General features: G+C 42.5%; 1 protein-coding gene across 1 annotated transcript; it reads left to right on the top strand.

Moving 5' to 3' along the window:
* The first annotated feature begins 16,995 nt into the window (after positions 1-16,995).
* LOC134287310 (uncharacterized) lies at positions 16,996-18,086 on the top strand. Its single transcript, XM_062848958.1, has one exon. The coding sequence runs from the start codon at positions 17,118-17,120 to the stop codon at positions 18,039-18,041; it is 924 nt and encodes a 307-aa protein (XP_062704942.1). The 5' UTR covers positions 16,996-17,117; the 3' UTR covers positions 18,042-18,086.
* Positions 18,087-18,104: the final 18 nt, after the last annotated feature.

Below are 18,104 nucleotides of genomic sequence, written 5' to 3'. Positions count from 1 at the left end.
ACTCCCTAGATGAATTCTTGAAGGAATATCTGGAGGAATCTATGATTGAATCACTGAAAAATGTATGGAGGATTTGCTTATATTCATATAGTTTACAAAAAGCAAATCTAAAACAGTCATTTTAATTTCTCAAAACTGCAATGCCGATTTGCATATTCACATATCAAGCGACAAGTCATCTCAAGTCAGGCCCCCTAGGCCCCCTCCAGAAAAAAATCCTAGCTACGCCAATGTCAATCACGAAAACATGTGGCCAGCCCTCAGGCGCAAGGGTCTCCCTGAGAAAATCATCGGCCTCATTGAAGCACAGTACAGGGCATATTCATGCAGAGTACTGCACAACGCTGTTTTGTCCGATCCCATCCGGGTCGTTGCTGGAGTGAGACAAGGATGTTTACTATCACCGCTACTGTTCCTCATCGTAATCGACAAGATCCTGGTAGGTGCGATTGACTGTGAACTAAATTGAAGCACCTAAATGACGTCAAACTGGCTGATGACGCTGCTCTCCTAGCTCAACGCCGCTCTGTCTTACCATCAACGTCAACAAGACCAAATCGTTGGATGTGAACACGGTCAACGCTTCCAGCTTTACGGTAGCTGGGAGATTAGTGGAGAATATTGAAAGCTTCCAATATCTTGGTAGCACATAATTGAAGATCCATCGTCGATGTCATCAAAAGCCGATAGCGACAGAAATTCGGAAGTGAAAATGGAGGCGGAAACGAAATCTGCAAGCAAGCGTTAGATTGGAACCCAGCAGGACATCGCAGCGGAGGCAGACCCAGAGGTTCATGGCGGCGTAGCCTCAACAACGAAATCAAACAAGTCGACAGAAATTTGACCTGAATGGAAATCTTTCAATTCGGTCCTCTGCACCGCCGTAGGTGCCCAGGACTGAAAGTAAGTAAGTAAGTCAGTAGACGAATGAATCACGAGCTGTATCATATACAAGAAGCGAGTAGTGTGAAACGTACAAGATATGGTAGACTTCAGGTTGGCGTATGCCGGAAGAAATAATAGCAAAATAACAGCGAGAACCAGGTATAGGTCGAAGTCTTCTTGGGCTGCACTTGGTTGAAGAACATTGCCAAAGACCGATGAAGATGGGGTTCTATGGCTCTACTATTTATAGGGCCGAAGTACAACTATAAGTGCGGAAGCATGTTTGTAGGCTATATTTCCCTATACCATTACCACAAATGTGTCCTTTTCTAGCACATAATCATCAAATGAGTGAAAAAATCCCAACATTCATTAATGCGCGCTCATTTAAACTAGGGATTCGTTGGCGGTGGCCAGGCCAGCCGGCAATTTGGGCGGTGACAAATTCACTTAATTATAAAGCTAATTTGATGTAATTCAATTTTACGCATCGAAACCCAACAACATATCGGAACACGTGTTCTTTTCTCCTCGACAAACAACATAATGAAAGGTTGATTCATCACTTCGGCGAGGAGGCACTTTACGTTTGCGTGTCGCGACCCACCGACGACCGCGCAGTCATGTCGTCGAATTTGAAACAAGCTTCGGTGGAAAGCGTCAACTACAATGACGGTGATGAAGACGACGCGACGACGCAGGAAAATCTCGTTAGGGTAATTTAGTGGAAAACTGTGCGAAGGAACAAAGTGCATCATATCGACGGGGGGAATTAAACAAGCGGAAGAAGACCAAGATGAGGAGATTTAAATTTTCAGCTAATTAATAACGGCCAACGAAGCGTGCGACCGACATTCTTAATGGTCTACGCGTGTGAAAGAAACTCAGTTTCGGTTGGAGTTTAATGGTGGTGACGATGAGATTGTGGCAAGATAGGATGGGACAAATTTGAAGCTGTGTTAGCTCGCAGACGTGTTGCAGCGTAGCGAAAAGTGGATTTTATTTTTGTTTGATACAGTTTAATTTTCTCATTACACGCCGTTTGACGAGTGTGAAATACTTGCGAAGTTAATTGGGCGTGCAGTGGATGGATGTGTTATATTTAGGATTTAACTAACTCACAGTACTTTTGAGTTTCACGAAACCATGAGCCTTGACTGTCTGATACAATTGTCTGAAATTTCAATCTAATATCCAACGTTCGTCATCCGGAGGAGTTGCTGCACAGTATAGTACCATCAGATGCTAGGCGGGAGCATATGAGAGACCAATAGATTTGCTGATGTCAACAGTTTATGAGAGTTAAGCAGTGGCTACAACAAACTACATACATATGTACATACATTTATTTGTTCAACATCATTAAGACAAGACATAATCAACAATAGCACGTCACAATACTCGGTTTGTGGCTGCCGCTCTCCATCCTCGGTCGCGCCCAATGCTCGCCAAGTCACGCTCCACCTGGTCCGCCCATCGTGCTCTCTGCGCTCCACGCCTTCTTGTGCCAACCGGATCCGTTGCAAACACCAGCTTTGCAGGGTTGTTGTCCGGCATTCTTGCAACATGCCCTGCCCACCGTATCCTTCCGGCTTTGGCCACCTTCTGGATGCTGGGTTCGCCGTAAAGTGCAGCGAGCTCGTGGTTCATCCTTCTCCGCCACACACCGTTCTCCTGCACACCGCCGAAGATCGTTCTTAGCACGCGTCGCTCGAAAACTCCGAGTGCTTGTAGGTCCTCCTCGAGCATGGTCCATGTCTCGTGCCCGTAGAGGACCACCGGTCTTATTAGCGTTTTGTACATGGTGCATGTGGTGCGTGGGTGTATCTTTTTCGACCGCAGTTTCTTCTGGAGCCCGTAGTAGGCCCGACTTCCACTGATGATGCGCCTCCGAATTTCACGGCTCACGTTGTTGTCAGCCGTCAGTAAGGATCCGAGGTAGACGAATTCCTACACCACCTCGAAAGTATCCCCGTCTATCGTAACATTACTACCCAGACGGATCCGGTCGTGTTCGGTTCCGCCTACCAGCATGTACTTTGTTTTTGAGGCATTCACCACCAGTCCAACCTTTGCTGCTTCGCGTTTCAGGCGGGTGTACAGTTCTGCCACCGTTCCAAATGTTCTAGCGATAATGTCCATGTCGTCCGCAAAGCTCACAAATTGACCGGATTTTGTGGGCCTGTTGAGCCCGGCTCGTCGCATCACACCTTCCAGCGCGATGTTGAAGAGTAGACATGAGAGTCCGTCACCTTGTCGCAGTCCCCGGCGAGATACGAATGAACTGGATAGTTCACCCGAAACCCTTACGCGCAGTTTTGCACACTGTCCATCGTTGCTTTAATCAGTCTAGTCAGCTTCCCAGGAAAGCCGTTTTCGTCCATGATTCTCCATAGCTCTGCGCGGTCGATACTATCGTATGCCGCTTTGAAGTCAATGAACAGGTGGTGCGTTGGGACCTGGTATTCACGGCATTTCTGGAGGATTTGCCGTACGGTAAAGATCTGGTCCGTTGTCGACCGGCCGTCGATGAAGCCGGCTTGATAACTTCCCACGTACTCATTTATTTTAGGTGACAGACGACGGAAGATGATCTGGGATAGCACTTTGAAGGCAGCATTCAAAATAGTGATCGCCCTGAAGTTCTCACATTCCAAATGGTCGCCTTTCTTGTGAATGGGGCAGATTATCCCTTCCTTCCACTCCTCCGGTAGCTGTTTGGTTTCCCAGATCCTGACTATCAGCCTATGCAGACAGGTGGCCAACTTTTCTGGGTCCATCTTGATGAGTTCAGCTGCGATACCATCCTTACCAGCTGCTTTGTTGGTTTTGAGCTGGTGAATGGCATCCTTAACTTCCCTCAGCGTGTGAGTTGGTTCATTTCCGTCCTCCGTTGCACTGGCGTCGTCGTTTCCTCCGTTGCCGTGGGCTCCTGTGCCTACGTTGTCCACGTCGTTCAGGTGCTGATCGAAGTGCTGCTTCCACCTTTCGATTACCTCACGTCCGTCTGTCAAGAGGCCTCCGTCTTTATCCCTGCATATTTCGGCTCGTGGCACGAAGCCGTTGCGGGATGCATTCAGCCTCTTTATAGAACTTCCGTGTTTCTTGGGAACGGCACAACAGTTCCATTTCTTCACACTCCGCTTCTTCAAGGCGGCGCTTTTTCTCCCGAAAGAGGCGGGTCTGCTGTTTCCGCTTCTGTTTGTAACGTTCCACGTTCTGTCGAGTCCCTTGCTGCAGCATTACCGCCCTCGCTGCGTTCTTCTCCTCCAAAACCGTTCTGCACTCTTCGTCGAACCATTCGTTCCGTCGATTCCGTTCCACGTACCCGATGGTGTTCTCGACTGCGTCGTGGATGGCTGCTTTCACTGTACTCCGGCAGTCCTCTAGAGGGGCCTCATCGAGCTCGCCCTCGTCTGGCAACGCGGCTTCGAGATTCTGCGCGTATGCTGAGGCGACATCCGGTTGCTTCAGTCGCTCTAGGTTGTACCGTGGCGGTCGCCGGTACCGTACATTGTTGATGACGGAGAGTTTTGGGCGCAGTTTGACCATCACCATATACAGGTCGGAGTCGATGTTGGCGCCACGATAGGTCCTGACGTCGATAATGTCGGAGAAGTGCCGTCCGTCAATCAGAACGTGGTCAATTTGAGATTCCGTCTGCTGTGGTGATCTCCAGGTGTAACGATAAGGGAGGCTGTGTTGGAAAAAGGTGCTACGTATGGCCATATTTTTGGAGGCGGCGAAATCAATGAGTCGTAGGCCGTTTTCGTTCGTTTGCTGGTGGGCGCTAAACTTACCAATCGTCGGTCTGAATTCCTCCTCCTGGCCTACCTGAGCGTTCAAATCTCCTATGATGATTCTGACGTCGTGGCTTGGGCAGCGGTCGTACTCGCGTTCGAGCTGCGCGTAAAATGCGTCCTTGTCATCATCAGTACTTCCGGAGTGTGGGCTGTGCACGTTTATTATGCTGAAGTTGAAGAATCGGCCCTTGATCCTCAACCTGCACATTCTTTCGTCGGTCGGTCACCCACCGATCACGCGCCTCTGCAGATGATATGATTACCTCTAAACGTTTGCACCATGAATCCTTTCGCTTTCGTCTTTTGATGACATCGACGATGGAGCTCCACGTTGGAGATCCAAAGGGACTTGCGATTGGAAGCTTGGTACGTGGAACTGCAGATCTCTCAACTTCATCGCATACTCGCCGATATACTGAAGGACCGCGCGTCCGGAGGTGTATTCCCGGATGAAAAATTACCATTCATTACATGGTAAATATTATTAACATATGACTGGTTTTATTGTTCACAATAAAACACATAGTAGACATATTGTTACTTTTTTACAATAGAGATCAAGTCCATATAGTTCGTACAATAAGTGAACAATAGCTTTATTAGTGACTAATTGATTCGATTGTTTTTCAATAGTTCTATAATAATTTAATTTAAGTTGTTTTTATATAGTTGCAAAAGTGCCTGCAAAATTCTTATGGACTTTTTATTAAAAAAGATTTTATTTCTCAATTACACTTAAAATCAATTCGTAGCAAATATTGCGATTTTTTTTTCGACTTAAACTTTGATGCGATAAATTTCGTCGTATTCATATTTCGCTTTCGATTTCGCTGTCAATCTCAGTCGCAGGGTTTTTGCAACTCGCCCGATAATGTGACAGTTTTCGCCGGCCGTCTCAATGTTTACCATTAAGGTCTTTTGTTCTCGGTCCACCAGCTGGTCATGTTTACACAACAAAACCAGCTGGTTCACCGATGTTTACGTTCATCCTCATTGTTCTCGGCTACCAGCTGTTTATGTTTTCATAATAAAATCAGCTGGTTTTGCCTGAATCGGGGAAAGAAGGCGAAAATGTGTCATAAATGTTAGGTTAATACCAGATTAGGGCGAGTTCAATTTCGTCGCCAAAGTCTGATTATTCGTAAAAAATACAATAAATAACAATAAATATTATTGTTGCTTGGATCATGTTTCTATAATCAAATACAAAATCAATTGACATATTTTTTATAGTATTCGTTTTAAATTTGAGTACAGTAGATGTTTCGATTATCGAATGTTATTCGCTAAAACTTCAACGACTGACAGACGTCAAGCCGTCTTGGCAGAGGAAGCTCTCAATGAATAACTGAGGAAGTACTTATAGAAAACTAGCTGAAAAGCAGGTTTAGCCGGTTTTAGCCAAGTGAGGACGTTACGACAAGAAAAAGATGAACAATGATTTTTCTAATTTTATTATTATTATAATTTATTTATTGTATTTTTTACGAATAATCAGACTTTGGCGACGAAATTGAACTCGCCCTAATCTGGTATTAACCTAACATTTATGACACATTTTCGCCTTCTTTCCCCGATTCAGGCAAAACCAGCTGATTTTATTATGAAAACATAAACAGCTGGTAGCCGAGAACAATGAGGATGAACGTAAACATCGGTGAACCAGCTGGTTTTGTTGTGTAAACATGACCAGCTGGTGGACCGAGAACAAAAGACCTTAATGGTAAACATTGAGACGGCCGGCGAAAACTGTCACATTATCGGGCGAGTTGCAAAAACCCTGCGACTGAGATTGACAGCGAAATCGAAAGCGAAATATGAATACGACGAAATTTATCGCATCAAAGTCTAAGTCGAAAAAAAATCGCAATACGAAATTTTCCCAAAAGTGGGCATTCGTGTCGGGCATTTTTCTAATGTTTTCCAATAAATTAAAGGAATCTAGTAAATAGTAAACTACCATTGATAACAATACAAATACAATTTGTTTAATGGGGTCAATTGAACCGATGTTAAAATAAACATGCAATATTTGGCAGTTATTTGAAAAGATTGATGATAGATCTTATCAACAGCTGCCAAGCAACACATACCAGACAGACATCAGAGTATTTGACTATCATAAAATGTGCATATCATTCTGACGGCCGTTAGTGCTCGTAAATGCTGGATATAAATGTTGGCGGGAAATATAAATTCTATGGATTTTCAAAAGCGAAAACTGCTAACAAATAACAACAAATATTATTGTATTTTTATTGTAACAACGATTCATTTGACGCCATTCAATCAATTGTATTTGTATTGTAAGAACAATGAAAAAACATTAAGATATATTGTTTTTTTTTTTTTTATAAAAACATAATACATTCTATTGTTTTTCGCGAAAAAGTGTATGAAAATTTTCTCAAAATTTTATGGTTAAGATACATAACGACCACCATTTTTTATTGTAAAAGTGCCATTTACCATTCGCCGAATGATATAGAACAATAGGGGTGATGGTGAGTGTGCCGTGTTGGTTACAATACATTTAATGGTGAATATTTTTCGAAAAAAGGTGTTGTAACAATAAAATTTATCGTATTTTTATGATATTTTTTATCAGGGTTGGACAGGATCCATGGTGCGAACGTTTAGAGCAGGGGTTTTCAGATCGTGCACCGCGGTGCACTTGGTGCACCGCATAACCATGACAAGTGCACCGTGACACTTCAGATTTTTTTTTTGCTTATTCAAATTGATTACCTGTTTAATAAAAAGTACTTCGAAATCATTAGAACAAGGGGTCTATGGCTAAACTATTGAAAGTTACTCCAATGGATTGAGAGTAAATTTATTCCAACGCCGGCCTGAATCCATCAAAAACACCCTGGCAGATATTCGCGAAGAATCATGGAATAAGTCTACAAAAACTCTCCTCATAAGTATCATATTTTTTTCCACGAACTCGTAATGGATATTCACAAGCACCCTACAAGGATTTTTTAATGAATTCGTTAAATATCTCGGAAGAAGTCTCACTAATATTTCTGAGGCCTTGCCTAATACCAAAGAAGGAATCTTTTACTGCTCCAAAAATCGGTTGACCTGGAAATCTATTGACAACGTTTTTATGATTTTCAAAGGAACTTCGCCTGAATTAACAAGAGCGCTTGGAGTGAATTTATCAAAAATATTGACAATAATATGCCCAAGTTCTGAAAATGAAACATCCAAGTGTCTTGCAAGGATTTTTTCAGATTTCCAGTTAAACTCTTGGGAAAACGAGTACAAAAATTATACAAGGGTCATCAAAACCGAGGTTCTCATTTTGATTCCTTGAAAACAATATGCCACTAAGGGAGCGTCCATAAATTACATCTCGCTTTTAGGGGAGAGGAGGGTTCAGCAAGTGTCAACCCATACACAAATTTCAGAGGTCTCATACAAAAAGTTTGATATAGGGGGAGAGGGGTTGAAAATGGGCAATTCTTGCGTGACGTAATTTATGGACGTTCCATAACTTGGAAGGAATTTTACTGGGAATCTTTTCTGGATTTCACTCAGCGTTCATAAAGATCTTGTTTGATTTTTAAGAAATGTTCTCAGCAAGAAATATTCCAATTCGATCGAATAGCTGTGCCACTTCACTATGCTCCGATAAGTAATGGAAAAATCAGTATGGAAAAAATATTAATGACGAGTGTATGCATCTGAAGTCGCTACAAAAAATACGAGTTTTTTTTGATAATAATTAACATGTGCACCGCGGAGCGATTTATTTTAAAAAAGTGCACCGTGATTCAAAAGGTCTGAAAACCCCTTTATAAGCTATTCTTGTAAATTACCTTTCTCCATGCATTTTTCATTCAGTCGACGCTAATTGAAAAATGTTTCTCTTGTTCGTGTAAGGCCACTTTGTTTCAAACAAATTAAGAAACCATCCTGGCTAATGTACTCCACTCGCTCTACACGCCAATAATGATGATTGCTCCATGTTTCTCCGACGACAACATATCAATTAGGTTTGTTTGGACAAGAAAAACACATGGAAAAGCTAGCCTTATCTCAATTTGATCCGAAGATAGACTGTGACTGTGACCAAAAAAAAAAACGATTGACTTCACTAACGATGTAGGTACGATGAAGATTCACACATTCACACAAAGTTTGATCATGCGCCCTACCATGACAGTGAATCGACCAATCGTAGCGTTGGAGGGCGGAGTCTGTCCGTTTTTTACGCTTTTCGCCATTATTCGCTCTTCTACTCGGGCACGTTTGAATGATGTGATGGTGTGAGTTTCTTACGCGATGTCTGGTTATCGGGTTTTCCAATTGGATTGTATGGACTAACCAAATTGACCTCACGATCTCGTATACGGTTCTGTTGGTTCCCGAAGTGGGGCATAGAATGGGCGGCAGGAACGTGGGCAGGAAGCGGGATCCAGTTGATGAGTTGTTTTGCTTGGGATGTTTGTGTGCTTTTTTTTTCTTTGAGAAACTTGGTTGCTTGAGAGTTTCATGCTTTGTGTTACAAATTGGTTGAAAGGAGCAGATGACGTGGATGTTTTATTGAGTGACATGCTTAGCATAGTTTGTAAGTATAATCGCTTGGCAATTATGAACTGGAGTTTACTGTTGGCGTGCGGGGAATCGATAGGAATTCATAATTTAATGTCTATCTGGCAATGACGCCACTATTTGTGCTGAGGACAGTGTTTTTGAAATTTCACCTTTTTCCCCAGTAGAAAACTAGAAATTGAGAATCCAAAAATTAATGAAACCAAAAAAAAAATGTAAAAATACTCAACTAATCAGGAAAGATAAATTAGGCAATCAGGAAAACAAGAAACTGAAATATTAAGAATCTTCGAAAGCAAGAAACCAAGAAATTAAGAAACCAAAAAAAGGAATAATACATAAATTCAAGAAGATTAGAAACTATAAACCAAGAAGCAAACAAATCAAGAGCCTAGGAATCAAACAAACCTAAAAACTAAAAACCAAGGAACAAATAAACTCAGAATAGAAGAAATCAAGATACAAAAACAAACAAGATACAAAAAAAAACAATCATGAAACCATATCGCAAAAGAAAACAATAATACATGAGATAGAAACAAATTGAGGAACCATGAAATTTAGTTATACCTTCTTCGTGAATTAGCTGACGCTAACCGCGCTGTCATAGTGCACGCGCAGTGTGCCTGTCTGGGTCATAATGACCCCAATGCACGACTAGGGCCAAAACAAAGATGCACGATTAAAATCAAGAAGTTCGTTACAGATTTACAGAACGACGGACGGTTCATTCGAATCGAATCTGATCCCACTGTTTCCTATTGAAAGTGGTTCGGATCGGTCTAGCCGTTTCAGAGTTATGGACATTTAGACGTTACGGACCGGTACCCCAGGAATGGGCTTGATATGAAAATGCAACAAACCCATTCATGCGACAAATCAATCCGCAGCATTTTCGACGTCCTGATGAAAGGTAAGCAAGAAAATAGTATCAGACCATATCTCAACCGGTTGTGTTCTGGAACCGGTTCCGGGTATCTCGTCGGAAGTGGCCAAATACAAAAGTGAACCAAACCCATGCATGCGACACATCTAATCACGGCTTTTTCGATTACCTGATGACTGGTTATCAAGGAAGTAAGCTCAGACTACATTAGAGACTACCGGTATGTAGTTCGTAACCTATTCCGGGTGTCCCGACGGAAATGGTCAAATCTAAAAGTAAACCGAACTCATGCATGTGACACCTCAAATCAAGGCTTTTTAGATAACGTGATAAACAATTTCAAGAAATTTATCGCCGACCATATTTGGGACAACCGATAGTGTCATGGAATTTATTCCGAGTGTCCCGCCGGAAGTAATCAAACGTAAAAGTGAACTAAACTCATTCATGCGGCAAATCAAATAGTGGCTTTTATGATAAGCTAAGGGCCCATATAGCCGAGGCGGTAAACGCACGGGTATTCAGCATGACCATGCTGAGGGTAACGGGTTCGATTCCCGGTCGGTCCAGGATCTTTTCGTAAAGGAAATTTCCTTGACTTCCTTGGGCATAGAGTATCTTCGTGTCTGCCACACGATATACGCATGCAAAATGGTCATTGGCAGAGGAAGCTCTCAGTTAATAACTGTGGAAGTGCTCATAGAACACTAAGCTGAGGAGCAGGCTTTGTCCCAATGAGGACGTTACGCCAAGAAGAGAGAGAGAGAGATGATAAGCTAATGAACGGTCAGCAAAATAAAATTGTCTCCGACCACATTTAAGACTATCGGTAGTGTTCCGCCGGAATCGGTTCCGGGTGTCCCGCCGGAAGTGGTCGATAAAGAAAGTGGACCAAACCTATACATGAGGCACATTAAATTGTGGCTTTTTGATAACCCGATGAACAACTAGCAAGACCACGTTAGAGACTACTGACTACCGGTAGCTTTGAAGAACCAGCTTTGGGTGCTTTTCCGGAATTATGAAAGTGAACAAAATGAATGCAAGCGATAAATCAAATCGTGGATTTTTTATAGCCTGATGGACGTTGGGCAAGACTAATAGTGAAGACATGGTCGAAGTCTTAATGTGTGAAAGAGAACAAAATCTTGATAAAACCAAAGCAAACTCATTAAATCCAAGAATCATTGTACCTGCCTCACAATATACAAATTCATGCAATGGCAGGCAAAGAAAGCTCTTCAATTAATAACTATGGAAATGCTCGAAGAACGCTAAGATGAAGCGAGGCAGGCCAAGTCCCAGTGGGGACATAGAGCCATAAAAAAGAAGAAGAAAACCGGGTAATTGCGACGAAGAACTGTTGGCGGTACATATTGCACGAAGATGTGGAGGACCGCTGTAGGATGTCTAATTCAGTAGGAAAAACGATCAAGCATGTCGTTGCAGGCTTTTCAGTGCAAGCTGGGTCAGCTTACTCGATCGTCAACAACGAAGTTGTCAAGATTGTGCACCAACAACTTGCTTTAAAGCACAACTTGGTCGACAGATTTGTACCCTACTACAAGTACCAGCCGGACCCGGTTCTGGAAAATAGTTGCATAAAGCTGTACTGGGATCGCGAGATCATTACGGACGTCCTCATTCGTGCCAACGGACCCGACATTGTGGTTATGACAAAAGGATGAAGAGGGTAACCCTCATCGACATCGCTGTACCGTTAGACCATAATGTCCAATCAACGTTCTCCGACAAGATAAAAAACCACGACCGAGCGGAGGAGTTGAAGCCAGTGTTGGGAATACTCACTAGCAAAAAATTAGACTCACTTGCTTCTATCTCAGTCCAGAAGCATGCTATCAAAAAATGATGTTAGAAGGGCTTTTAGATTGTTGTTTAATCTAAAAGTTTGTCGAATAAAGTGAAGGTCGCAGACGCATACCAAAACCGTGAGAGAGCTGTGAGCACAAGGTGAGAATAAATTACACGAATTTTACTCACCTCGTACTCACAGCTCTCTCACAACTTTGGTATGCGTCTGCGACCTTTACTTTATTCGGTAAACTTTTAGATTAAACAACAATCTAAAAGCCCTTCTAACATCATTTTTTGATAGCATGCTTCTGGACTGAGATAGAAGCAAATGAGTATCACTCTTGCAAGTGAGTATTAGCAACACTGGTTGAAGCAGATGTAGCACCTGGAGGATGTCTGTATAGTGCCGGTTGTTCTCTCGGCAACCGGAGTTGTCCATAAATCTCTCCTAAAAGGTCCCTAGACGAGCTGGATTTGAAGAAGGACTTGAACAGCATCCTGAAAGCGGTAATTCTTGGAGCCTGTAGTAGAGTTAGGCGGTTCCTGAATCATCACAACTGACAGTACATCCAAAGCACACTCATTAATATATAAGCAAACTGGCTAATGAGATCCACAGAGCCTAATCCTCTTTGGCATTCCGATTGCCCGGGGTAGGTGAAAGTTTCTAGCAATTTTGGTGAGAAGTGCCAAAACTCTATAATAATAATTACTATTATTATAGTAATAGCCTACGACTCACTGATTTCGCCGCCTCCAAAAACATGGCCAGGCCATACGTAGCACCTTTTTTCCAACACCAGGCTTCCTTATCGTTACACCTGGAGATCACCACAGCAGACGGAATCGACCACGTTCTGATTGATGGACGGCACTTCTCCGACGGTCCAAAACTTTCCGTCATCATGTCACCAACAGTGTACGGTACCGGCGGCTGCCACGGTACAACCTAGAGCGACTAAAACAACCGGATGTCGCCTCAGCGTACGCGCAGAATCTCGAGGGCGAGCTCGATGAGGCCCCTCTAGAGGACTGCTGGAGTACAGTGAAAGCAGCCATCAACGACGTAGCCGAGAGCACCATCGGGTAGGTACGTGGAACGGAATCGACGGAACGAATGGATCGACGAGAACGGTTTTGGAGGAGAAGAACGCAGCGCGGGCGGTAATGCTGCAGCAAGGGACCCGACAGAATGTGGAACGTTACAAACAGAAACGGAAGCAGCAGACTCGCACCCTTCGGGAGAAAAAGCGCCGCCTGAAAGAAGCGGAGTGCGAAGAAATGGAACTGCTGTGCCGGTCCCAAGAAACACGTAAGTTCTACCAGAAGCACAACGCATCCCGCAACGGCTTCGTGCCGCGAGCCAAAATGTACAGGGATAAGGACGGAGGCCTCTTGACGAACGGACGTGATGATCGGAAGGTAGAAGCAACACTTCGATCAGCACCTGAATGGCGTGGAGAACGTAGGCACGGAAAGACCACGGCAACGGAGAAAACGACGACACCAGTGCAGCGGAGGACGGAAATGAACCAATTCCCACGCTGAGGGAAGTTAAGGATGCCATTCATCAGTTCAAAACTAACAAAGCAGCTGGTAAGGGTATCGCAGTTGAACTCATCAATATGTGATCGTATATGATGCTGAATAGGATGCAAAAGTGGAGGCGATATACGTACTCTTTTCACGCAGGTAAATGGAAGCATGTACGCATATGACCTCCACTTTAGCATCCTATTCTACATCATATGCGACTTTGTGTTGGCTTGGTGGCTGATAGTCAGGATCTGGGAAACCGAACAGTTACCGGAGAAGTGGAAGGAAGGGGTAATCTGCCCCATTCACAAGAAAGGCGACACTGCAACGCCTATTTGCCTATTCATAGGCGCCAATGCCGCTTAAAAGTCATCTCAAGTCAGCCCCCCTCCAGAAAAAACCCTAGCTACGCCAATAATTTCACGACTCTATGGCGACAATTGAAATAACGCACAGTGGCTGATTTCGTCATTTTAGCTCGCTTAATTAATAACTTTTTTACTATGAAGTTTAGCGTCATGGTGTCTTCGAGAAAGTTTTTCACTATAAAGACGAGCTTCTTTTGAACTTCTGTGAAAAGTGATCAATCCCCCTAAAAGTGAGATAGAAAATTTATTTTTTGAATTTTTCAAGATACGAGGTTGGTGTCTTTACAAAAGTTGTAGAAAATGTTGTTTAGAGAAACTTTGCTGAAGACACCAAGTTCGTAACTCCGTTACTTTTCAAGATACGTTACGTTTTCTATCATCAGTTCCTTGAAAAAGGTTTTTGCGCAATAACTTTCTAAAAATTGATTCTACATTTTTCTCATGTTCTACAAAGTTATATATAATGGTAAAACACACAACTTTGCTGAACATGACACCCTGCTAATTCCAAAGTTAAAATAGTTATAACCGTTTTTATAGTTTTTTGGGCCATATTTCAAGCATATATAACTTAGCTATAGGCAATTATATGCAAATTTCCTTTTACGCATGTGAAAGTACAAGTAATTGTCTCTCTTAGAAAGCAAAAATCATCAAACTGTAAGAGACTGTAAGATGGTTTTTGTATAGAAACGTTCATCCATTTATGTTACTCTTATATGGGATTTATTTACATTTTCAACATATTTATTTGACAGTTCATGTCAGCTTGCACTTTCATTGTTATTGTAAGTGTGTGTTCATATAAAGAAAGGTTTGTGGTGTATTCTGGATCATTCATGAAGTACGTTACTTATTTCATTGGATCGCGTTTTAACAACAGCTTTCTTGAAGTGCAATAAGATTTATAATTTACTATAACCAATGTAGACATATTATGTAGATATGTACTAGTGGGAGCATTCACAGAAGATGTCACGCGCATGTTTAGAATTTCATAAGAAATGACGCTTCGTTCGCCCTTTTCGTGGACTAAGTGGAGCACTGTGAATAAGTAAGAAAATAGAAGTAGATGGTGAGTTTTTGTGTAACGTACTTCATGAATGATCCAGAATACACCACAAACCTTTCTTTATATGAACACACACTTACAATAACAATGAAAGTGCAAGCTGACATGAACTGTCAAATAAATATGTTGAAAATGTAAATAAATCCCATATAAGAGTAACATAAATGGATGAACGTTTCTATACAAAAACCATCTTACAGTCTCTTACAGTTTGATGATTTTTGCTTTCTAAGAGAGACAATTACTTGTACTTTCACATGCGTAAAAGGAAATTTGCATATAATTGCCTATAGCTAAGTTATATATGCTTGAAATATGGCCCAAAAAACTATAAAAACCTTTATAACTACTTTAATTTTGGAATTAGCAGGGTGTCATGTTCAGCAAAGTTGTGTGTTTTACCATTATCTATAACTTTGTAGAACATGAGAAAAATGTAGAATCAATTTTTAGAAAGTTACTGCGAAAAAACCTTTTTCAAGGGGCTGATGATAGAAAACGTAACGTATCTTGAAAAGTAACGGAGTTACGAACTTGGTGTCTTCAGCAAAGTTTCTTCAAACAACATTTTCTACAACAAGGACACCAACCTCGTATCTTGAAGAATTCAAAAAATAAATTTTCTATCTCACTTTTAGGGGGATTGATCACTTTTCACAGAAGTTCAAAAGAAGCTCGTCTTTATAGTGAAAAACTTTCTCGAAGACACCATGACGCTAAACTTCATAGTAAAAAAGTTATTAATTAAGCGCGCTAAAATGACGAAATCAGCCACTGTGTAACGTTGAGATAATGCATTCTGAAGAAAAATAAAGATTTAATATTTTTGAATTGAAAGAAAAATCGAATGTAAAAAATCGATTCGGTCGATTTTGTGGGGCTTCAACATCGATTAATCGAAACAAAAACATCGATGTTGCGAACATCGGTTTAAAATTTCCCAACGCTAGTTTCCATTGCTATCACTAAGTGAATAAATGGCATCAAGAAACTAAAGAAAGTTAAGAGAATCGAAAAAAAAAACATATCAAAGAAAGAGATTCAAATAAAACAAGAAAACCATGAAAATTAAGAAAATCAAAGAAACAGTGGGAGTAAAAAAAAACAAGTGCGAATAATGGAATGAAGAAACCCAAAAGAAAGAGAATCAAAAAAGTATAAAAAATAAGCCAAATCTGGCGTTTGATTTGAATAGGTCGAATCTGCATAGGGGAATGGAATAATGGAAATTTAATGTCGAATTCGTTTTTTAACCCAGGTTGGAATTGATTCAAAAACAAAAACGACATAAGAAATCAAGCAAATCAAAGAAATCAAGACAAACCAAAACCGTCAAGATAATCAATAAACTCAGAAAGATCAATCAATCGTTTAATAAAATTCAATCAAAGACAATCAAGAAAATTGAGGAAGTTAAATAAATCTAAGATGATCTTGAAAATCATAAAACGAGAATAAAGTACTTCAACGAAATTATAGTAATCAAGAGAACGAGGAAATCTTACAAATGAGAAATGTGATTGTAAAATATGTAAGTGGATTTATCAAGACTAAAGAAAACATATCAACTTGTGAAACAAATCACTGTCCGTCTGATATGACGCTTCTGAGTGTTGATCCCATCGGATTCATACACGCTTCCTTCAGCTCATTTCTCACCTTCAGTATCTTCAGTCAACTGGATGAAGTTGCCAACATCTCCTCATCCTCTTGATTCAAAGATAACTTCTAGCGAGTAAAGAGACCGATTATCAAGCAATAAGCGAAAACAAACAAATTAAAGTTGCTCGGTGGCACCCTTCTTCCTTCAAACGTCCACCGCCGCCGGTTTCGATTCAATTCTCAAACACGGTAGGAGGGGTCTACCGAGTTGCCTGCTACATACGACGAACACAGTCACACACAGTCAGAGCTAACGTGCGATGCGACCGAAGGAACAACCGTCGTCGTGATATATGACTGGCTGGCCCTACTTTATCAAGCGTCCGGGGCACTGTGTAGAAGGGGAAACGGCATAACTAACAAACCCGCACCGTGTACCGTGGCATCACGGTTTCAGTTTGAAAGTGTCCCCCGATCGATGAAGTCACGTTTCGCCGCCGTAGTTGTTAGTACGCGCGACTCCGTCGGACACTGGCACAGTTGCTCTAGTACGCCTTCATGCCCTATCGCGGAAACTCAGCGACATGGATAAAGCGACCGAGCTGATTCAAGCGACGCCTCCGGAAGATCGCTTGAAGCTGTCGCGTCTTCCGAGTTCTTCGTTTACCATCGAGAACCTTATCGGGACGGAGCACCGCCGGGGTGGAAGCCCACCGGGGTCGGTTCGTCCGCGATTGGGACCGTCGTCGGATTCCACTGGGTCGTACCTGGTCAACGCGGCCGCTGGATACAATGCGGCAGCCATGCTATCGTTCACGAACTTCCCGCTGTACAATCCGTGGGTGGGATACCTATCGCCGGCGGCCAACGAGAAACTATCGCAACTGTTTTCCAGTGCTGCCAGTGGCGTGGGTGGAGTTGGGGGTGACAAACGTGTCCATAAATCAGTGCCAGGTGCGCCGATAGATGGGTCTGGCAGCGGGGACGATGTGCCCGATCAAAGTGATAAATCGTCAATCGAAGTGAACGCCTTCAAGACGTTTCCAGGGGCGACGTACGCAGGGGCTGCGCCGAATCTCGAAGTGGCAGCGCAATATTTTGCAAACAGTGCTCGAAGGTCCTTCTATAATCCGACGGATTTCGGTGAAAGTGCTTCAAGTGGTAGTGATAAGATAAATCATAGCAATTACAGTGGTGCGAACATCGGTGGGAGAATATTTCTAAGGAATTTTAGTAGTGACTTGGCGGCGGCGTCTTCGCCGGCAGTTGTCAATCATAGTAGCCTGGAGCTGCAGGACACGGATTCGAGGCAGTCGTACCTGAACATTGATCGGGATGAGGATGAGCGGCCGGTGGCGGTGGGGGTTGCTGATGGCGGAGCGGATAGCAATGATGACGGGTCGTACAGTGACGATATCAGCTTGTCGCTATCGCCGACAGGGTGCGGAAAAGGCAACGGTAAGAATATAGGGAAAGGATATCGGTGGGGAATGAGGTTGCAATTTTGAATTGAGTTGTTCCTGTGGGTTGTTAGAGATAAAAGGATTTACGGTTTGGAATAGGGTCAAAAC

This window comes from Aedes albopictus, chromosome 2, assembly GCF_035046485.1.
Source record: "Aedes albopictus strain Foshan chromosome 2, AalbF5, whole genome shotgun sequence".
Lineage (NCBI taxonomy): Eukaryota > Metazoa > Arthropoda > Insecta > Diptera > Culicidae > Aedes > Aedes albopictus.
Note: the sequence above shows the minus strand (reverse complement) of the source record. Positions and strands in the feature narration are given on the sequence as shown.